General features: G+C 46.7%; 1 protein-coding gene across 3 annotated transcripts in view; it reads right to left on the bottom strand.

Moving 5' to 3' along the window:
* Garnl3 (GTPase activating Rap/RanGAP domain like 3) overlaps positions 1–23,812 on the bottom strand; it is a 125,772-nt gene that overhangs the window by 101,194 nt on the left and 766 nt on the right. For 2 of the 3 annotated variants that reach the window (XM_048343224.1, XM_048343235.1), the window contains exon 2: positions 10,408–10,578. In XM_048343224.1, coding sequence (XP_048199181.1) covers positions 10,408–10,578 — 171 coding nt within the window. Of the gene's footprint in view, positions 1–10,403; positions 10,579–23,812 lie in introns of those variants that run through there. The other variant, XM_048343243.1, reaches the window with a different exon arrangement.

Below are 23,812 nucleotides of genomic sequence, written 5' to 3'. Positions count from 1 at the left end.
GCCTTGCCACCCACCGCCTCTGGGACCTCAGGCAAGCTCCTTGCCCACTGGGAACCCATTTCCCTATCTGTAACATGCATGGATCTGCGTGCCTGTCATAATGGATTACTCAATAAATAATTGCCAATAAATTAATCAGGAATAAATGCCTACCTCTGCCCTCCTTTGCTCTGAGTCCAGGTGTGCCCACCCTCTTTCCTCCCCTCTCCTTATACATTCTGACTGCCTGCAGGTGCACTTGACGTTATCTTTGCCATCGGTCAGTTATCTCTCATTTTAGGCCTCTTTTCTCTAACATTATGCAATGCATTTCTCCTAGGGCGTTCATGTGCCCACTAAGTGATGAAGCACTGGTTCTCTAGATAGGTTAGTGGTTGAAAGTGTCCACTGCAAGGTTTCCTTCACTAATGAGCTCTACTGGAGCCCATGAAAGAGTAGCTCTAGTATAAGAAGCGATGATTGTCGCAGACACTGAAGAGGCGGAGAAGACCGCTTCTAAGGTGCAGAAGGGAACGGAAAAGGGAAGTTTCTTATCAAATCAAGCATGCAGTTGCCACAGTGGTAACTGGTCAGAGAAATGAAAACATTACATCATAAAAATCTGTGCAAAAATGTTCCTAGCAGGGGCTGGGGATATAGCCTAGTGGCAAGAGTGCCTGCCTCGGATACACGAGGCCCTAGGTTCGGTTCCCCAGCACCACATATACAGAAAATGGCCAGAAGCGGCGCTGTGGCTCAAGTGGCGGAGTGCTAGCCTTGAGCAAAAAAGGAAGCCAGGGACAGTGCTCAGGCCCTGAGTCCAAGGCCCAGGACTGGCCAAAAAAAAAAAAAATGTTCCTAGCAGGTTTATATTCATAACAAGGCCAAGCTGGAAGCAATCCAGATGTTCTGTCAAATGCCAAGAATTAAACACTCACACCATGGACTGTTACTCGGCAATCAAAAGGCACACACAACTACTGTCCACAGTCATGTGGATGCCATCTCTAGGGAATGACACTAAGTACAGAGCCACCCCCCCCCCCAAAGACCACATTCAATGAGAATCCACTTATGTAATGCTCTTGAGATGGCAAATGACAGGGGGAAGGGGCCTGGGAGGTCATAACAGGGCAGGAGGAAGAGCCCTGCGGAGAAGGAACTGTTGTGCTGCTCATCTGTGCTGGTGACAGGTAATCAATACATGTGATCAAACGGCATGAAAACTAGGGGAATTGAAATAAGATGGTGGATCCCATCAAAGTCGATTTCCTGGTTGGAATACTACATTGCAGTTAAAAAGAGAAACCCTGGAAAGTGTACGGAGACTCTCTTTTCCTGTGTTCCTCACCCATCTTTTCTTTGTGGCTTTGAATCAAGGGCCTTGGCTTGCTAGTGTCCTGTCACTTTAGCTATGCCTCAACTCTTCTCTGTGTTATTTCTCATAACTACATATGAATCCATGATTATATAAAAATAGAAAATTTAATTAAAAGCCAGGCACAGTAATATACACCTATGGTCCCAGCTACTTGGGAGACTGAGGCAGGAGGATTACTTGAGCCCAGGAGTTCTAGGCCAGGCTGGGTAACATAATGAGACCCTGTCTCAAAAATTTTCTTAAGTTTAATTAAAAAGTCTATCTAGCTAGGTGCTATTGGCTCACACTTAAAATCCTAGCTATTCGGGAGGCTGAATTCTGAATTCTGAAAGTCTATGAGATTTAATCCCCACAATAATCTGCAAGGGGCAGAGCTGGAGGAATGGCTCGAGTAGTGAAGTACCCTCTGAGCAAGCAGGCTGAGCAAGTGCAAGGCCCTGAGTTCAGACCCCAGTATCACCCAGAAAGAGTCTACATCGGAGTCAAAATCCTTTTAGTCATTCAGTGAGCAGTTACTGAGCATCTACAAGGAGGCAGGCAATAGGGCAGGCGTTGAACCTGAGACATGCAGTCCCTGAGCTCATAGAGAGCACAGAGAGGGGAAAGGTCCGCAGGGCTTCTCAGGAATAGGAAGATATTGTACACGGAAAACGCACCTGTCCACAGCAAGTCCGGTAAACTGTACAGTGGTCTTTCCAGCACCCATGAAATCTGCAGGGGCTGGTCACGCTTTCCCACCATCTGAACACCCGGGAGGCACCACTTAAAATGAAGTGGAAGTCTACACCCCTGCTCCCCTCCCTCCCAGCCCTTCCCCTTTCCTGCAAGGCTTTCCAACCCACAGTGCCTGCTGTTTGCTTTGGGAAACACTGCTCCCATGAGATCTATAAATGCAGGCCCCCAAAGGGTTAAATAGAAACATAATGTCAGATGCTACACACATCCCTTAACCACCTGAGGTCAACTTTTTTGGGAAATCCCTCCAAAGCCTGTCTCCTCAGGTTCTAGAAGTTCTCCACAGATGACTCCTAACTGCACCCAGAGGTACTAGCTAGAGAACGCCTAGGTGCCGTGGTGCTTGGAGCCGAGCTGGTTAGACAAGCAGGCTGGAAGACCCCACTCGGGACCTAATGATACAGAACCTGAGAGCGGTGGCATCTGATTCTACACCGTGATTCTCTAGCTCAGCTGAAGATCATAGTCACTCTAGACTCTTTACTAGTTTGCCTTGAGAAATGTTTCGAAGCTGGGTGCGGCGGCTCTGCGGCGGCTCAGGCCCATCATCTCAGATACTTGGGAGGCTGAGAATGTGAGGATCATGGCTTGAGGCTAGCCTGGGAAGAAGAGTTCAGCCAATGGTGAGGTGTAATGTGCACACCTGTCATCCCAAACTATAGGGGATGCACCATGGCTGGCCCTAGTGGTCCACACCAGTCGTCCCAGTGACACAGGGAAGTACAAATGAGGGGACGACAGTCCAGGTCGGCCTGGGAGTAAGAGGAGAGAGACGCTATCTCGAGAGTAACCAACGCAGAGCAGGAACTGGCAGTGGCTCTGGTGGCACTGTGCCTGCCTAGCAAGCATGAGGCCCTGAGTACAAATATTTCACAACAAATGAGGCTACAGTGAGTAATGAACAGCACAACAGCAGAAATGCTTGTGCACCTCTCCCTGCCATTTTCACGTCCTGTCCCCGGACACTCGCTGTGTGCGCCTATGTCACTCTGGAACGCTGCGCGGCACCGCTCCGCACACCGCAGACTTCCCCCGGCTGCCTGTGACTAGCCCCTGGTTGAGCAGCCTGCTCTGACTCGTGTGCCTGGTGACCCCTGTAGCCCTAACTCATTCACTGACCCCACGGACAGTGGCCCCGTGGCTCCTCTGTGCTCTGTTCTTGGATATTTCTTTTGTTTCTAACTTTTGTAATTATTTAGTTGTTAGCAGGTTTGAACTAGGCAAATATTCTACTACTTAAGCCATGCTTCCAGCCCTTTTTGTTTAGTTGTTTTTTTTTTTTTGTTTTGGATAGGTTCTCTTGCTTTTGCCTGGAGCTTGCCTTGGACGGTAAACTTCCTACCTCTTCCCTCCATGTCACTGATATTACAGATGTACACCACCATGCCCAGCTTATTGGGTGAAACTGAGGTCTTGATTTTTTCCTTGGGCTGGCCTTGAACTGTGATCCTCTTAGTTTCTGCCTCTAGAGCAGCTGGGATCACAGACATGAACTATCATGCTTGGCCCCAATTTTAAAACAATGCTATCATAAATATCCTTTTAAGTGTCCCTTCAAGTACAGGAGTAAGTGCCTTCCTAAGGTATGGACTCGGAAGTGAGACTCAAGGCTCATGTGTACCTTGCTTCTTTTCCCATCTAGGGACCAGTTTGCTTTCCAGTTTGCTTTTCTCTTGGCAGTTCATGCCTTGTCAGCTCCACATCCTAGCCAGCCCTTGGTATCATCAGACATTGGTGTTTGCCAGTGTGAAGCGAGCCTCATGGGTGTGTGATCTGAACTGATGTCCCCTTCACAGGTCAGGGGACAGCCAATCCCATGCCCTCGGCCATTTGGTCTTTCTTTTCCATGACCTGCCTGTTCCAAAGCCTTTGTCCTCCCCTTTTTACTTTTTTTTTTTAACCAGTCTTGGGGCTTGAACTCAGGGCCTGAGCATTGTCCCTGGCTTCTTTTGCTCAAGGCTAGCACTCTACCTCTTGAGCCACAGTGCCACTTCTGCTTTTTCTGTTTATGTGGTGCTGAGGAATGGAACCCAGGGCTTCATGCATGCTGGGCAAGCACTCTACCACTAAGCCACATTCCCAGCCCCCTTTTTAGTTTCTTATTGGTATTTTGTCCTAATAGACTTGTAAGATTTATATATTCTCAATACCAATCATTTTTGGTTAATAAATTCTAGAAGTCTTCTTCCAGGGTTCTTGATATCTTTGAACATGTAGAAAAATCTTAAATCCTAATGCTCCTGTTTTCAATCTTTTCCATTAAGGACTTTGTTTTGATTTGCAAAGCCCTTCACCACCATAAAGATAATCTCACTTGTTCCCTGCAAAAGCTTTCGAGTTTGCTTTCTGAGTTTTTTTCACCCAAATATGTAAATGCCTCCTTCCCACTGCAGACCTCTCCACGGCATCTGCAGGGGTAGAATCTGCGCACCTGTAATTTTAGCAAAAATATCCTCCACCGCCCTCCATCAGCGCTCCTGCCACAGCCAGCCCCGGAGGCGAGGGCGCGGGTGGGCCCACTTCTCCTCTGATGCCAACGGCAGGCATTTCCTCTACAGAGCTCCAGGAAGCCATCCCATCGCCACCTCCTTCATGAGCTGGAAAGAGACTTCTGGAAACTTCCACGTCTAGAGATGGAGGCCCATCTGGAGACCACCTGTTATTTGTGCCAGGGTATCCTCTATTGGATACTTGAAAAATCGCTCTCCAGCCTCTCCTATTGAGCAAGGTTCCCCTCTCCCTCCCTCCTATAACAAGTTGAAATCCATCACAGTTTAATTTCCGCCAGCTGGTCCTACATCTACACCCTTTCCTTTACTTCCTCACCATCGCTAAGACGCCCCCCGGCCACCTGTCTCGTCTGGCTCCACACCGGCTCTTCCAGGCCTCCAGCCGCACCGCCTTCTTGTCTCTTCCTTGTCTCGATGTGTGGCTCACCTTAGGCCTCCAGGTATGTCCTCTCCACACCTCCCCTTCCTCTCCCTAAGACTAGGAATCAAAGAGGGATTTGGCTGACACCTGCCTCTCGCCAGAGCTTAGCCTTGTGACAGTAGGTTTCCTGCTAGTCCAGGCTGAGTCCTTGGTGTCTGACATAATGCCTGTACAGAGGTGGATCTTGGGAGGGTTTTAGTGAATGAGTGGGTGAGCAAGAGGGCCAACCGTTTGGAGTCACAGAAAATAAACTTTACTGTACAGGAAAGTCCTTCCAATTCCTCAGAGCCATCATGTCCTCTAGGGTTCCCCTTCTTTTATTTGCTGGGTTTTGAACTCACAATCCTGTGCTTGCTGAGCAGATGCTTTGTCCCTTGACCCATACACACCCAGCACCATTTTGTGTTTTCTTTTCTTCCATTTCCTTTCCTTCCTTTTTCCCTCCCTCCCTCCCTCCCTCCCTCCTCCCTCTGTCAGTCATGGGGCTTGAACTCAGCCTGGGTGCCGTCCCTGAGCTCTTCAGCTCAAGGCTAGTGCTCTACCACTTGAGCCACAGCGCCACTTCTGGTTTTCTGGTGGTTAACTGGAGATGAGTCTTGTGGACTTTCCTGCCTGGGCTGGCTTTGAACCATGATCCTCAGGTCTCAGCCTTCTGAGTAGCTAGGATTATAGGCATGAGCCACCGATGCCTGCCTTTTTTTTTTTTTTTTAATAGTGTCCTGTGTTTTTGCCCAGAGCTGACCAGGGACAGTGATCCTAGCTATGGATGGCTTCCTGCACGGCTGGTATTATAGGTGTGACCCACCTCACCTGGCCTACATGTCTTCTTCACAGGAGGCTGGGAGTGGCACAGGAGGGTGAGACACCAGGGATGTGCCTCAGGAAGGGACAGGACAAACACAACACACAGACCACTGAAAGCTTCCTGCAGGGTCAGGGCTGGAGAGACAATCCCTGGGCTCACACTCCACTGATGGCTAAGGGGAGCTGCACTGCAGAGCAGCCATGAAATTTTTTGTTTTTGAGTCAGACAGAAATACTGCAGGTGTTGTCTCTGGTTAATCTCAAGAAGATGATTCCAATACAATGCCAGGAACAAGAATGAATAGAGAAAATGCTGTGGGAGCCATCACAGTGAGCGTGCAAAAGAGCTCACTAGCTGTCAGTTCCCAGTGAAGTTGGCCTTTCCTAAGTCTACAGATTGGTGCCCTTCAATGGACACACTTAAGGGTCTCCTGACATGGCACTTGATCAACGGCAGTTGTCAGAGCGCACCCAGCACCCAGCCCTTCTCTTCAGCTCCCTGCACTGTACTCTGTGCAAAGTACAGTTCAGCAAGGAAAAATATGAGACATCACACAGAAGTAACATAAAAGGGAACTAAAATGTTCCGAGAACTCCCATGTGCACAGGGATTGTCTGATACTTATTTAACCCATCAGTAATTCATTCCTAGCCCTTTGGCAAGAATTACCAGCCCTAGTGCTGAAGACTGTAAAACGGGGCTTAGTGGATGAATTAATTCCACAAATGTCAGTGGTGATGGCACCTTCCTGGTGGCCACAATGAGAAGAGGCATACAACACGCTTACTGGTGTCTGGTGTGAGCACAGTAAACAGTGAAGCGACGGGCGCCGTGCATCTGCACTCCTCAGGATGCCACGCACCTGAGCAGCCACACAGAGGAGGAAAAAAAGTCTCCTGGAAAACCAAACGCTAGCATTTGCTATAGTCTAAAATGTTCTCACTTTGGGTACGTAGTTGTCAAGGAAGAAAAATCTTTTCTCCTACCCTCTTAATTCCTGCACTTGAAACCTGCAAATTAAACTGGCAAAAGACATACTAACAGGAAGAAAAGAACACATTATCCTTTTTCTTTTTGTGCCAGTCCTGGGGCTTGAACCCAGGGCCTGGGCACTGTCCTTGAGTTTTTTGGGTTTTTTTTCTTTCTCAATGCTAGTGCTCTATCACTTGAGCCACAGCTCTATGTGTGGGGTTTTTAGTGCCTATTTGGCTATAAGACTTGCCTGCCTGAGCTGGCTTAAAAATGTAATCCCTCAGATCTCATCCTCCTGAGTAGCTCCTTACAGGCGTGAGCCACCAGTGCTCAGATTCTATTCTTAACTTTACATGTTTGGAGGATCCTCAGAAGATAAACGGGTTTTATACGTTAATTTCACAAGGGGTGATAAATTGTGGGGGAGTAGACAAAGGGGAAGGGGCGGGGCCTCTACTTACACTGCACAACTTCTGGGAAGGTGACTCTGGGGCAAGGGCTGTTTAGAAGGTTTTTCTGGCATTGTCACCTGCTGCTTTTTCGGTCTCCAGTAAAAACAGAAATTCTCTTGGTATGGGAGGGGGGAAGAGCGTCCCTCAAGCAATTCAGTAGACGGGTGGGGGGTGAGGGAGGCCAAGCTTCCCTGTTTCTTGGTCTTCAATTGCCTTCAGCTTAAAACAATCCTTATGCTAAAGTGGGTACTGAGATCCTTTTATAGCTAATACCAATATGTGAAAACTTTAGTCTTAAACATGCAAATAATCGCTGTGGAACTGAATGAATCTTGCTTTGAGATGACCCAGGAGAGGGAGAAGCTCCTAGGCTACTTTTTCAATGATTTCTCCGTTAGCTCTAAGTCTGCGGACCGGTTGAATCTACTCCGTGCTGGCTCCTGCTCCAATTTCCTCTAGGCACACTCAGCGTACCTGCACTGCCAGAAAAACACTGACTCTTTCACAGTGTTTTTAAGGTTGAACTATATTTTTTAAAGATTTCCTAAAATGTTTGCTCTCTGAACTGCTCTGATTCTGAAAGAGTCTCTTCTTTTAAGGCCCAAGACTGGAACACAAACTTGGTACCTGATGCTTTGTCTCACTGGCTAGTGCTCTACTGACTGAGCCAGGTCCCCAAAGTGTCTCCTAAGCAAGGGAAACCATGAGACTCAGGGCACTCTGGGGTGAGGAGAGGAGGCGGGCTCGACTCCAGAGAGAGGACTAATAGATGAACCCAGGGTGCAGAAATAGAGGAGGCCATGATGTTAAACCTAAGAACAAGTTAGACAACAGAAAGAACAACCAGCTTGGGTCCAAGGCCAAAGTGGGGCTTAGTAGAAATGTGTGTCAACGAAGGTGAATTTAGGGCAGGGCAGGGTACGGCAGGGCAGGGCCTTCCGCTTGTTAAAAGCCCTGATTACAAAGCACCAGTCTCTGATAACTATTTATAGCATGCCCTTACAGTGTTCTGTGCCGTATGGAGAGTGAGGTGAGAACACAAGTGGGTTGCTGGTCCTCATGGAATACAAAATTGGAAAGCACTGAAGACTCCAATGGTCAAAGGAACTCCATTCTTAGTAATGGTGAGAGAGCAAACAGTACACCTGGGGGTTATTCCCGCAGGGCCTCCGCAGAGACCAGAACATCCAGAAAGGGGCCAGGATGTCCTTGCAGACAGCGAGCTCATCTTCCACCTGCTTTTAGGTCACACAGAACAACAAGTGAGTCTTCTTCGTGCGCCTCATAGTCCACCGCACATCACCCTGAATCCCGCCTTGAAGAGAGATGCTCCCTTTGCTCTGTCTCCCTGGGGCCCTCACTGCCCTGCATCAAACCTCCTACTCAGGTTTTCTCCCCAGTCCAGCAACTGGTAGACATACGTACGTGAACACCAGAGCAGCCCCCAAATACATGAAGTCCCAAATTAGACTCACTCCTAACTCTGTTAGCAGGTCTACCCCTCTTTCCAGCCTCTTGGATTTAAAGATCATCTCCTAAGCCCTCTCTCACGTCAACCGCTAACCAGTCACCAGGCCTCCGTCCACAGTGTCATTCTGGAAAACTGCAGGTGTGTCTGTGCATCTGAACCTCACTCTTCCAAGGACGACACATCACTTGTTTCAAAACGAGGCTGCCTCTGTCCTGCCCAACGGCTCCCATTTCCTCTCCCCACAGGAAACCTGGATTGTTTCTTGCGTATCCTCTAGAGATGGTGCATGCACTCACAAAGGAGAACTGTGCGTTCACCTTCCCCCTTTCCTTACACAAACACGTTTGCCCTCTGTATCTACAGGCTTCCACATCTGCAGATTCAACCAGCCAAAGATCAAAAATACATTTAAGATTTGCACCTGTACTGAGCACATACAGACTTGTTCCTTGCCAATATTCCCTAAACAACACAGTATAAAAAATACCAGAAGCGCACTTACGTTGTGTTAGGGAGTGTAAGTAAACCACAGACGATGTGGGAAGATAAGTGTAGTCTATGCTGTTTTATATCTGCAGAGGTGAAGGGTCCTGGAAGCCATCCTCCATGCTAATGGGAATAACTGCACTTGTGTCTTGGTATCTTTCCAAGGAAAAGTCACCACCAAAAAAGAGCTCCTGTATTCTCTCTTATGGCTTCATAGTATTCTATTTGTGTATCTATATCATATTTTATATAATCAAGCCATTTAATTAAATGGTTTTTCACTATTTGCTACACTAAGAATTCTGCAATGTATAACCCTGCACACACCACTTTGCCCATGAGAATATTTGCAGAATCCCACTTATTTCAGTGTCTTGCTCCTTCTTTCCATTTCCACTGTTTTAGGCAGACCTTCCTTGTTGCGGAAGGCTTCCAGCTGGCATCTTTGCCCGATTACTCTTAACTTACACCTAACAAATATTTAGTCAGCACTTTCTATGTGTGAAGGATTCTATTGATAAAGATGGGAGAGAACAAGGAAACACAAAGAAAGCTAAGCAAAGAGTACTCCTCCAAATCCACCCATCTCACAATGGTTGGAACACTGAGTGCTTACCAACAAATCAACCACTCTTCCCTGTGTATGGAATCAGTTAAGAGTTAGGGATAGTAGGCACTAAGTTAAAGTCTGAATAAAAGCATGCATTTCCTTACTATCAGCATTTTTGTTGTGGTTGGCGAGGAGGCTGAGTCCTGCAGCCAAATAAACTTCCTATTCCTTCCTCCAAGTTCAAACGCTGGAACAAGCCTCTTGTGGTAGAGTGGGGTCTGGGAGGGGCAGACTGCTGTTGGGCGGTGGCCAGGGGAACTGCTGTCCCAGGACAGTCAAGCTCTTCATACCACCGGAATAGCAAGGGTAAGGAAAACATCCTCTCCTGCACAGCAGTATGTTGCTGATACACAAAGGCATTCTGTAAGTATTTCCCAAATCATTGCTTGATTAGTGGCTGGCTGCCTGGGGCATGGAAAAGTCCCCCAGGACAGGCACTGAATTTGATTTGCTCATCTTGACACAGGGTCTGGCCAGAGTAGGTACCCAGTGAATATTGCCAAATATGTAACTAAGACATAATAAAGAGGAATGTCACCCGCCCTCCACCCCCGAGCTGAGAGGCTGCTTCTTTTACTTACTTACAGGTTGACCTGGGACTCTAGTTCAGGGTCTTTCGTTGGCCACGTCTGTAGGGGCTGGATGCCAAAGGAGAGAGATGACTTTGCTTTCCAGAGAAGGGTTTGTGCCATCTGACTTCCACAGGACCCCTTGGTGAGCGGCTCCATCAGTGGGCCTGGAGGCTGGGGTGCTGTGCTGAAGCAGAAGGAGGTGGGAGAGGTGCTGAGAACCACAGAAGCACGCAGGCGGCCACAGCCCCGCCTGACTCCCTCCCCAAGGGCAGCCTCTTTTTAAGCACTGGAGGAGGAGATACCAAGGCTCTCCTGAGACCCAGGTGCCCACTGAGGTGATATCACAACCAGCCTGCAGAGTGGTGCTCTGGAGCCTGGAGGCAGGCACTATCCCAGGTCAGTTCAAGTCCTATGATGCCCCTCAACGATAAGCTACGCCACCCCCAGAGCCAAGGCAGCGGGATCGTGTTATGATTTCAGTATGGTTTGCATGGGTCCCTGTAGTGAGATATAATCTCTTTTATAAGGTATCAAGAGGGCAGAAACTTAAGCCAACTCTGGTGCTTAGAGGTGGGACCCTTGGAAGGTTATTAGGATCCAATGAAGTCATTAGGGTTGGTCTCTATGATTGGATCCTGGTGGCCTTGCTAGAAGAGAGATCAGAGGAGTGTGTGCTCACATGCATACTCAAATGCATAACACACACACACACACACACACACACACACACACACACACACGGCTCTGCCAGCAAGGGGTCATTACCATTTAGCCCCTCACCCTTTGACCAGAACTGTGAGTCATGTAAATCTATTTTCTTTCACAAATGTATCCATCCTGTGGTGTTTTGTGATCATAATGAAAAGGTGGACTAATAAAGATTTAAAGATATATGACGATTTAAACAATCATAAACTTACTCAGAAAAAAGGCAGTAATGAGTCAGTAAGGGAAGCTAAGCCTAAAATGCTTTTGGAGGATATGAGGAGGGATTTAATAGTCATTGTGACTGTCCGGCAATACTTGGTTCATCTAATTTTCAGCTAAAATATTCAAGGACTGCCAACACTGGAGACAAAAAGAAGCCAGCCCCACATTGCAAGAGTAATGGCATATAATGTAAACAGCAAATACTTGTTGAATGGGAAATTAGATTGTTCATGGAATCAATTAAGAAATGAATTCTTGAGACCCGACTGCTCTTTCTTGACTTGCATAGTGAGGAAGGCGGGAAGGGATGGTTTGAAGCATTGTTAGGCAGGAGGCATTCCTGCTCCTTCAATTGGAGTGATTTTCCAAGCCAATTAGCAATGTCCTCACTCACCTCTACCTTAAGTGACAGACAAGCAACCAACAAAATCCTGTTACTTGGAAGTGGAAAAATAAAAATAAAAAGTGGGAACACATCATGCGGATAACTTGGGTCCATCTTCTCAAGTTTTGGACACTCATGTGTGGTTCAGAATAAATTGTTTCCTTTAAAAAACAAACAAACAGGGGGTGCTAGGCACCGGTGGCTTACACCTGTAATCCCAGCTACTTAGAAGGTTGAGATCTGAGTACTTCAGCTGAAGCCAGAGGGCAGGGGTCAAGACAATTCTGTTATTAGTGAACCAGTGAATGTGGGCTCAGTTGCTAGATGAACATGCAGAATCAACTAGCACGGCACCCATATGCGACTGTCAGCAACATGAGGATGAAGAAAACAACAGGTCAAACCACAGAACAGGCAAAGATCCTAGTCAGGGCAGGAAGAAGGCTTTTGGGGGAATGGTGGTAGACAGATGAGGGGCTCCTTCAGCAAACCTTCTACAGAAGGTGCTCCTGTCAGACTGAGGGCAACCTTCAGGACCGTTTTCTCTGACAAATCCTGCAAGGCCTTCGTGTGCCTTGAAGCTCAGTGTTGTGAGTCTAGAATGATGGGGGTGGGGAGGCATGTGAATGACCTCCAGGAGCAGCAGTGGTCCACTGAGGTCATCAGGGAGCTCCAGATGCCATTCCACAGCTACACTAGTCATGGCCGGAGCTGGCGAGGGCCCAAGAGGGGGTGCAAGATGACAAGCAGCGTCTCCAATGGTGGTAGGCAGATCTCCCCCAGGGCAGCAAAACGACATACAAGGCAGCAAGACTGCAATTCTGCCCCTCCAGGAGACGCCCCGACATTAATTCCTGACCTTCGGTGGTACTGTAAGGAACCTGAGGGAATTTGGGGAGCCACATCCACCCATCAGCACCATGATCTTGTGCAGAGACTGAAACTCGCACAGGGCTTCAAGCCAAGCTCATCTTTGGAGGCCTGGAATGACAGCCGTCAAGTGAGCAGAGCCAGGGCAGCAGCGGACGCCGCACTTCTCTCTGCTCCCACACATAGTGCTGACCCCATACAGAAGCCATGCTGCTCATGCATTTGTCTACTGGTGAGTGGTCCATGTCTGTTCACAGCATGCACTCAGTGCCCAGAGGCACCTTGGGAATATTTGAATGGCTACCTTAGTGCTGAAAACATGGGCCAAATATCCGTTTGGAATAGAGAGAACATGTCAGGAAGTTACTGGTGGCCTGGGTCAGACTGCCTATTATGGTTTGAACATATGATGTCCTCCGCAGGCTCATGCACTGATGCCTGTTATGGTGTGAATATATAATGTCCTCCGCAGGCTCATGCACTGAACCGAGTGCCTGGGCCTCAGATGATGGAACTCTTCTGGGAAGTTGTAGAAACCAGAAGGCGGGGCCAGGTCGGGGGAGTAGGTCAGTGTGAGACGCGTCTTTGAAGGTTATCCTGGCACATCTCACTGTCTGCTTCCTGTACACTATGAGATGAAGTAGCTCCGCCATCATGTGCTTCAGTTGCCAAGACGTTCTGCCCAAGCACACGGAGCCAAACAAGCAAGGACAGAACTCTGAAACTGGCAGCTAAAATAGAAGAGAATTCTCCCCTCTAAGTTGCTTTGGTCAAGTATCTGGTCACAACGAAGAGGAGATGAGCACTCTGCTCCATTGCTTCAGCAGTCTCTGATGGGGGCTGGGCCAGATGCAGAGGGACAGGCAACCCGACTGCAAGAGAACAAGCCAGGCTTGCCACAGGGAATGGGCGCAGGAAACGAACATGGGGTATAGATACAGCAAATGGACACAGGGAACAGACACAGGAAATGGACACAAGGCACAGGGATTGGGCACAGGGCACAGATATAGGGATGGACACAGGAAACAGACTCAGGGTTGGACACAAGGAATGGAGAACAGGGAATAAACACAGGACATAGATGTAGGGATGGACACAGGGATGGACACAAGGATGGACAAAGGGAATAGTGGAGGGCCGGCAGTGCTTCTGGAGATACTTAGCTCTGCTCCTAACAGGAAAGGTTGGCTCTTCTGTGCTCACTTTGGTCAACAGTTCTGGCAAGTCCACTTCAACTACTCATCTGAGGCTTCCCCTCTGCCCAACAAGAGGATCTCCAGAGTGGTTTCCAGCTGCGCAGCAGCCTTCTCAAACTCAGGAGCCTTTACTAGGGTCCCAGCAGCTTTCCACCAGTGAGTCTGGGTTGTTTTTGGCAGTGACTGAAGCAAGCCATGTCCGGGTCCGCTCTGTGGTGGCTTCACCTTGCCCACATGGAAACGCTAGCATTTAGAACAGGATTTAGATGTCACAGACCCCAGAGGCAATTCTTAGAGTCTTTGATTTGGAACTGAGCCAGGCAGAGGGAGAAAGAGGCACCAGCAGTCACCAGAAGTCACCGTGCTTTTGCAGATGGTAACAAAGTACTGTGAGACTGGAGCCAGCAGCTGCTTTTTTTTTTTTTTTTGCCAGTTCTGGGGCTTGAACTCAGGGCCTGGGCACTGTCCCTGAGCTTCTTTTGCTCACTCTACCACTTGAGCCACAGCGCCACTTCCCGCTTTTTCTGTTTATGTGGTACTGAAGAATCCAACCCAGGGCTTCATGCGTGCTAGGCAAGCACTCTACCGCTAAGCCACATTTCCAGCCCCTAGCTTCTTGTTCTTGTGGAGACACTGGGGTTTTAACTCAGGGCCTCACACTTGCTAAGAAGGTACTCTACGAACCTTCCTGATTTCATTATTTTTCAGAGAGGGTTTTGCTAACCTTTATGTCCAGCTGGCCTTCAGCTGCAATCCTTCAATCATCACCCTTCACATAGCTGGTATTAACAGGCATTAACCACCACAGTCCTCCCAAATATTTGGGCTAGGGCAGTCCTGGAGTTTGAATTCAGGGCCTGGGCTTGCTAGGCAGGTGCCCTACACTTATGCCATGTCCCAGCCTCTCACGGCTTCTCAATTGCGCAGCTCTCTGAAGAGTGCTGACACCAGTGGGGATGAGGGAAGAGTCGGCAGGGTTTCTGCAGCTAGCAATGGCAGCAGCAGCTTCTGGGTCCTTGAGTGATCAGATTGTTTGCTTGGCCTCCTCCCCCCCACCCCCCGCCCCCTTGGCGCTACGGCTCAACCCCAGGGGCTTGCACCTGCTAGGCAAGCGCTCTAAAACTGAGCAATGTCTCCAGACCGCGGATTAACTTCTTGCTGTGCAGTGGCAGTCTCCTTTCTGATGACAGCACAACTGAGCAGTCCTGGGAGCTCACACGAGTTGGCTTTCCAGCCTTTTTGATGGCTCTGAAAGCATCTAATGACCTGTATCAGGATCACATCCCTTTCTGCTTATACCAGGGAAAAGTACATTCTGTGGCTTGCAATGGATTCCTACTGATAGGCCCTTTACAGAACCTGACATACTGGACTGTGAGCCTACCGGCTGAGGTGACACAGGGTAAGAGCCAGGGGCAGATTCCTGTCAGCAGGGACAAGGGCATGACCTCCAGTAAACAACCAAAATGGACTGTACTTTTATTGCAATATGTAGGAGGGTTACTTTTACTTGTTTTCCTGAGCTTCTATAACAATAATTATTATTATTATTATTATTATTACAGCAGCAGTACTGGAGTTTGAACTCAGGGCCTCGTGCTTGTTTGGACTTGCTTACTCCGCTGGTGTCCTACCATTTGAACCTGGCACCCATGGGGAAAGTTGTTTTTGAGTCTAAAAGGGCTCTTCCTTAAAGCACTACTCGCTTCTGCCTAGGCAGTAAGGGTGCTGGGGCATCCAAAAACACAGCTGGCAACTGCAGGTACTTGGAGGTCACTGTGATTCTGGGGCACGAGCCACTATTGCAAGGCATGGCTTGGGGCCGATTTGCAAGTATGCTGCTGAAAGCTGTTAGATCCGAAAGTGTGCCGACAACATAAAATAGGTGGGGGACAGGAGTGCAACGTCCAGATGCTCTCACATCCCCAGCAGTAAAGATGTAGCTGCGTCTGAAAGCCATCCCAGCTCGGGGCAGCCCTGCCCGCTGGGGTTCTCTTTCATGAGCCGCATCCTCTGATTTACTGCGCCTCACGCTCCCTGTGAGGTGAGGACCAGCCAAGGCCGCACACCACGTGGGCCCGATTCTTTCTTCACATGCTATTCTTCAAAATGTGGGACGGCTGCTATTATAACCTGTGTGGATTTTCTCCTTTTCAAGTAGAACATACTTTCTTCACACTGAAATCCTTCCCCTTTACTGGATCGTATTCGTGAACTATAAACAGCTTCCTTAAATAAAAACAAAAAACTCCCAGATCAAAATAAACAAAAGACAACTTTCAAGTTGTCTTTCTTCCACTCCTGCAGAATTGACTACTGTTGTCTTGTTTATTTGCTCTCATTATCTCTTAGAGGGTCCCATCCTCACTACTGCAAAGAAGTCTTATCCAAAGGCCACCACGACGCGTGGGGTGCTAAACCCGGGGGTCAGTTTTTAGCTCCTCATTTTACGTAGTCCATCAGGAACATTTGACACACAGGAGTACACACACACACACACACACACACACACACACACACACAAAATCGTCCCTTTTCTTTTTAGCTATTTATACTAATCTTGATTTTTCTTTTTCCTGGCAGTACGAGGATTTGAACTAAGGGCCTTGCACTTGCCTAAGCAGGCACTCTACCATCTGAGCAATGCCTCAAGCCTTTACTTATACTAAACATATTTCTCTAAAATAGACACATTTCAATCACATCACATAGCCTTGATATAACTGTTTCTAAAAATAAAAATAAAAAATCTCTGAACTCCCTTTGTTCCACACTTTTTAAAACCTTTCTTTATATTACTGTGATTCACTGCCAAATTAAAGATAAAATAAAAAACAAAACCCTTGCTGTGTTTTTTTTTTTTTTCAGATGTTTCCTACCTGCATCATGCAATAAGCAGCCACCAGTCACAGTGGCTCGGGATGTGGCTGGTCATGAACGGAGATAACGCGGTAACTGAAACACACCCTAGATTTCAGACATCACTGAAAAGACCAAACTGTGCAGGTAATTCTAAATATTGATTGCATGTTGAAAGGATAGTATTTTTTATAGGCTGGGTTAAATAAAATATTCAAATTAATTTCACTGATTTATATGGCCACTAAAAAAAGAATATATATAAATATGTATATATAAATATGTGCATACACACACACTCTCTAGACTGAAGTTACATTTCTAGTGATTAGTACTGTACTGACGGATGGGTTTTTACAACACTTTAACAAGTGCTAGGGTCTGAATGTTCATGTCCCCCAGGGTTCAAATGGTGAAGCTTTGTCCCCAATCTGACAGTTAAAGAGGGCGTTTGAGGAGTGACTGGGTGAGGAGAGCCCCACCTTCACAAATGGGAAGCACACTGGGCTGGGGATATAGCCTAGTGGCAAGAGTGCCTGCCTCAGATACACGAGGCCCTAGGTTCGATTCCCCAGCACCACATATACAGAAAACGGCCAGAAGCGGCGCTGTGGCTCAAGTGGCAGAGTGCTAGCCTTGAGCGGGAAGAAGCCAGGGACAGTGCTCAGGCCCTGAGTCCAAGGCCCAGGACTGGCCAAAAAAAAAAAAAAACAAAAACAAACAAATGGGGAGCACTGCTACATGAGAGGTGGAAAGAGCCTCATCTGTCCTTCTGCCACATGAGGACAGTTCTAGAGGGCTCCGTATATGAGGAATGGGCTCCTGCCAGACACTAAAGCTGCTAGTGCCTCAATCTTGGACTCACAACCTCCAAATATGCAAGAGGTAAGTTTCTGATGATTACGAGCGACTATTAAGGTATTCTGTTGTAGCAGCCTGCACAACCTACGACAACAGGCAAACCTACGGTGAGCAGCCTTCAGCAAATCCCTTTGGGCAGTCATGTTTCAATGCCAACTCCCATTTGTTTACTGTCCTCTTAAGATCTCAGCTCATTTGCCTCACTTGCTCATGTCTGCATAGAGGGCAAGAGCTCCGCTACTTGGACCACACCCCTAGAACTTTCGGTTTGCATTTTGGTATTGCGATAGGACCTTACTAAGGGGATTCAGGCCAGCCTTAATATCTTGATCCTTCTGCCTCCACCTCTGGAGTAAGTAAGATTCTTAGCTTTAGAAACAACCAGATGTGTGGCTCTCCTTTTCCTGAATCTCTATATTGCCGGTCTCTCCATGTCTGTGCATGCTGCTTCAGACTTCTCCTCAGGCAAAGCAGCAGTGAGCTCACTATCGAGCCCGCATCTCTTACCATTTTCCTACAGCACTGTTTGTCAGACTTCATCTCTCTTCAAATCTTCAACTCTCTGGAAACCAGACAGCCAAACCTAATTTCTCATATTAACCTTCTAAAGCAAAACTAATTTGACTATTGTCTTCCTCCAAGAAAGGAAGCTGGTCTGCATTAATTTAAAATCTCAGTGAATAATAAAGGCTGTTTTTTCCCTGCTCTTAGGAGAACAGACATAATATGAAAATTAATTTTCTTCCATTGGCCCTAGGAGCCCATTATGTCAGCCCAATATGAGACAGATTCTCTAGTCTTTCCCAGGAAGACTGCTGTTTCTCCTAAAGGAAGCTGACAGTAGCAGATTTATTTATGATTAAATACTTAAGGGCCTGGTACAAACAAAAGAAGAATGGCATAATATAGAGGAACGAAGACTCCAGAAGTAGCTCACATCGAAGTACTTGGTTATAAAACTACCTGAAATGCAGAAAACAACAACAAGGAAATCCAGGAGTCAGGAGAAACATAAGGAAGGAGAAAAGAAGGCAACCACATGCATAATGAATAACTGCTCTTTTCAGAACTGATCTTGGCCTGGAAAGCAACGCATGGGAATAAGAAAGCATTTGTGTTGGCATCAAATTTGTTCTCCCAAGGCGTGGGCTCTATGCATTACTAATAAGGAAGCCATCATGTGTGGAGCAATATTGGGGAAAGGAGAAAATATGTTTTCTATTTGTAACCCAAAATCTTCTGTCATAGTGGGGCTCTGTAGCCACAGTGGCTGAACTGAGCAAACTTAATTTAACCTTGTAACCAAGATAGTTTTTTTTTTTTAATAACTAGAACAACAACAGAAAGCCCACAGAGACCACAGTTCTGTGACTCTGAGTGGCATTAGGGCACCTGTGTTTCAGAAAAGTTTCTCAGATGTCATGGGACTTTGCTTTTTGTTTGGCTAGCCCAAGCTCCCCTTCCTTCGAGTGACAGCACTGTGATTCTCCTTTGGAAATCACTTCCTGTTGGTCCCTATGCATGGAAGTGTTTCAACCCCTTAGGTCCATGTTGAGCTCATGACCCAAGTCCAGTCAGTTCACATGCTTCATCCCCTTCTGACCTAAGCAATTGCTTCAAGGATGTCCAAAGGAACAAAGGCAACCTTGGAGCATGGGCTAGGACCATTAAGATGGAAGTCCCATCTTTCTGCTGAGGTAGAAAGGCAAACTAGCAACTGACTGTCTTTGCCTCTGTGAGGAACCCTGAGAATAAGTAAAACCAACCCACAAGAGCAAAACTATTGATGACATTATTTAAGTACCCATGCCCATCCATTCCCAAAGCTTGTATCTCCACAGCATTTTGCAAATGCACAAACCTACAACTGTCCTTTGCTTGTCAATAATAACCTCTGATAATTTTTTTTTTTGCAAGTCCTGGGCCTTGGACTCAGGGCCTGAGCACCGTCCCTGGCTTCTTCCCGCTCAAGGCTAGCACTCTGCCACCTGAGCGGCCGTTTTCCATATATGTGGTGCTGGGGAATCCAACTGAGAGCCTCATGTGTAGGAGGCAAGCACTCTTGCCACTAGGCCATATTCCCAGCCCTCTGATAATATTTTTTTAAAATGTTTACTCATAAAACAGCCAACCAGCCAATGATGCTGATGCACTGTGGTCCAAGAGCAAGAATCATTTGACTCTGAAACTATACCCCACAATCTCAGCCACTTTCACCTGGGGGTATTGGTCCTGTAGAATCATGAGTGGTGGGTGGAAAGGATGAGGGAAAATAACAGAGCTGCTCACTTGTGAAAAGGCCTGTCTTGTAATTATGGGCTCCCTCACCCACATGAAATACACAGACACTGGATGATCAGCTACAAATGTTATTGGCTGGAATGTTTCCTGTGCACCCAGAGGACTGGTTTTCAAAGTTATGTCCCTAGGCCAGAGCAGTACTGGCCCTATTTATGAGTATGCTCAGAATACAAATCCCAACTCCCCTGGCCTTGTGCCCTTGTGGGTTAAGTAGCCCTCCTCTTCAGTGTGTGATTTTGAGAGCACTAGTTTCCACACACCAACAGACTGCTGAATCCCCACCTTCAGGTTTTTATGGAGTAGTCCTAACAGTTCCCAGGTGCTGCTGCTGCTTTGGGCCCAGGGACCCCCACCTGAGAACTACTGACTAGCAGGTGGACCTAGGTGGGGTCCACAATTCCATTCAGCATTGAGAGTCTTTGATCTTCAAGACTTGCCTGATCAGTTCAATCCCACTGATATGGAGGCTGTTAATGTTGGGGCTCCCAGGTGGCTCAGTCCCCATGAGGTGTTACAGCCAAAAGGTCACAGCTCAGCAACTAATGAATAATTTAAAATAACTCAGGTTCATTACTTGTATTTCTTGATCAGTTGGAAGGGAAAAAAGACAACAGATACATTTCCTAAGATACTGTGTGATTGACGATTCTCATCCACCTCATCTATGACAGTACCATTAAGTAATGCTTCCTGAAGGCTTCTAGCACTTTGCACGAATTAGCATATATTTAAAGCTCCAATCAATATAGGTGATTTTACAAACAAGTTTACCAAGGCTGGGGAGGGTTTAAGCCACTTGGCCAAGTTCACCAATGTGAGGCGACCAGTGAAAAAGGCAGAGATTCGAACCCAGTTCTATCTCATTCCAAAGGTCTTCTCTATGAATTCCATCCAATTTGCCTTCTTAAAAATTCACTGTGGGGGCTGGGGATATAGCCTAGTGGCAAGAGTGCCTGCCTCGGATACACGAGGCCCTAGGTTCGATTCCCCAGCACCACATATACAAAAAACGGCCAGAAGCGGCGCTGTGGCTCAAGTGGCAGAGTGCTAGCCTTGAGCGGGAAGAAGCCAGGGACAGTGCTCAGGCCCTGAGTCCAAGGCCCAGGACTGGCCAAAAAAAAAAAAAAAAAAAAAAAAAAAAATTCACTGTGAACACATCCAGTATAAGCTGTTTAACAGCGTGAATGTCCTGCCTCATGTCACTGAGTTTCCAAGCTAGCCTTCCTCAATGCCACCTGATAGAACACCAGAGCCTGGGCCATTCCTGGTTCCCTCATATTCATTAACGTTTGCATACAAGTGGTTGGAGCTAACGTGGGTTATTTATCTGAGAATGGCCAAATTCACAACAACATCCCTTCCCCGCTTGCTAATAAGATGGTTGGCTAATCAGATGAAGCACCTGCAGAGCTCTGAACACCCACACACTCCAGTGCCACTCTGCACTTTCTGGGTCAACTGGCCATAGTAGAGAACCACGCCCCTGTGTGGTTAAGATGTTCCAGAGGAACAGCCAGAACTGTGAGGCCATTTGGGTGAGAAATTAAGGAAGCAATTTTTCAAGTAACAAAAGTAATTGGAGACATTGCAAATGAACATTTAATCGATTTTAAGACATTTTCTGGGGTTGAAGGCATGGCTCAGGTGGTAAAGTGCCAGCAGATGAGTGGAAAGCATTAGATACCAAGATGAAGTCCTAGTCTCAGAAAAAAATAAAGTTAAAAATTTTTCTTCAACTTGAGCACAAGCAGGTGGAAGAAATCAGTAGATCTAATTTGAAAAAACAACAACTATAAAACACACTACGTGTGTGCACGTGCACACACCTACTAAAAAGTACCATAAAGAAAGTAAAAATGAAAACAATAAACTGGAAAAAATTTGCTGTATACTTAGCCAAAAAATTAATTCCCTTAAAAATACAAAGTGCTTCAATCTTATAAGGAAATGATAAACCTTCCAAAAGAAAAATAGACAAAGTTCATACATGTATTTTATAAAAATACATATATTATGAATAAATACAAGAGAAAATACAAAAAAGTTCACTTCATCACTAAATACAGAAATTCAAATTAAAATAAGAAACTACTTGGGCAAATCCATAATCATGCATCAGGATCATCATATGCTCTTGAGGGAACAATAAATTGGTAAAACTTTCCAGAAAGCAATTTGGCACTTCACTTCAAAAGCCTTTAAGACACTCATTTTCTTTGATCCAATAAATTCCCATTACTTCTATGATCTTATCTTCCTAAATAGACTAATGCACATGGATTCGTTGAATCTTTAGAAAGAGCAAAAAATTAGAAATGAAGTACATGTCCACTAAAAAAGGATGAGTTAAATAAATTGTAATAAATCCATAGAACAGGATACTACAGAGCAACTTAAAATACTTAAGAAATGTTTGAGAAGCTGGGCTCTGGCACTCATGCATGTAATCCTAGTTACCTAGGAGGCTAAGATCTCAAGGTGGTGGTTCAAGGCCAACCTGGATTGACAAATCCAAGAGATTATTTCCAGTTAGCTAACAAAAAGCAAGAAGTGGCGGTGTAGATCAAGTAGTAGAGCATCATTCTTGCAAGGGTGTGAGGCTCTTAGTTCAATCCCAGTGTCAGCACAAAAATTTTAAAGAAATGTTTGAGGATATGGGAAAATCATTCTTACATACTAAGTAAAAAAATCAAGTTAAAATGCAAATATATGTACCCATACAAAACAAAAAGACCAGATGATATATGGAAGGGTAAGTGTCAACAGAGTTACCTTCTGTTTTTCAAACTTCTCACTCACCAACACAAATACACTTATAATCAGGACAATGGTAATCCCTATTATCTTGAAGATAACTTCACGGAGAGTCAAATGGGAAGCAAGAAGGCTCTGAGACTAGAAAGTCATTCCCTCCAGGCATAAGGTCATGAAGACGTGGGTGGGAGGTAAGCTGGCACAGTCCGGTATAGGAAACATCATTCGCTGAAAGCTAAGTACAAGTACACATTCAGTTCCATAGCTGAACTCTCTCAAGTGATCAATAGCCACAAGTGCTAATGGTTCCCATACTGGATGGAGTGGATTGCAGGTTTCCATCATGGCAGAAAGTTCTGTGAGACAGAGTGCCCCTAAACCTTCTACTTCAGGCTTACACCTGGGGGCTCTCTTCAACCTTATCTTTTGGTATACCTTTCCTCATCTGTCCTGCTCCAGCCACAAGTGAGTAAGCCCCATGAGAACAGAGCCAGCCTATGGTAACACGGTCCTTTCAGGCTAGTGGAGGAAAGGGAGATGAAGTAGCCAGGCTACCACACACAATGGTTTGTGGACTCCAGACACATGCCAAAAAAGTTGATCCAGTACACAGCTCAGCCTTCACAGAGGAAAGACTTTCTGGAAGAGGGGGTAGGCACTATTCAAAGAGGAAAGAGCAGAATAGTGTAAGGACAGAAAAAGGGTGACAGGAGCAAATGCATCCATGAGAAGCAGCACAGTTTAAAGGAAAAGCCATCAGCCTGCTGTACATTTGCTCATTCCACACACCTTTGTAAAGGCCTGGGATGGGCCGGGCCTGAGACGTTACCAGAATGGCTGTGGTCTCCTGCTTCCATCTCATCAGAACTACTGGAGAACCAAGGGTGGGCAGAGTATGCCAAGCAGTGAGGATGGAGTAGGACCCACTCAAGGGCTTCACGCTTCCCAATAAGGGTCCTGATTGGTCTCCTTTGTATCCTAGAAAGTGAACCCTCTTTTCTGGCTCATTGGAGACCAGGGTCCCATGTTCTTGTTCGTCTCCCTGTCCCCACTCAGACCCCTACCCCATATTGGGGATGATGGAGAGCTCCTCAGGGGTCTCAGCTTCAAGCAACCCTTCCAGTGACCAAGGGCTGTAAGTTCAAGAGATGTAAGAGAAATATAGTGTGTGTGTGGGGGGGGGGGGTGAGCTCTGGAGTTCTCCAGAGAGGGATGGGTCTATCTTGGAAGCAGCAATTACAGCAGGGCCTGAGGACAGG

The sequence above is a fragment of the Perognathus longimembris genome, chromosome 1 (genome assembly GCF_023159225.1).
Source record: "Perognathus longimembris pacificus isolate PPM17 chromosome 1, ASM2315922v1, whole genome shotgun sequence".
Classification (NCBI taxonomy): Eukaryota; Metazoa; Chordata; class Mammalia; order Rodentia; family Heteromyidae; genus Perognathus; species Perognathus longimembris.
This window is presented reverse-complemented; position numbering and strand designations above follow the sequence as displayed.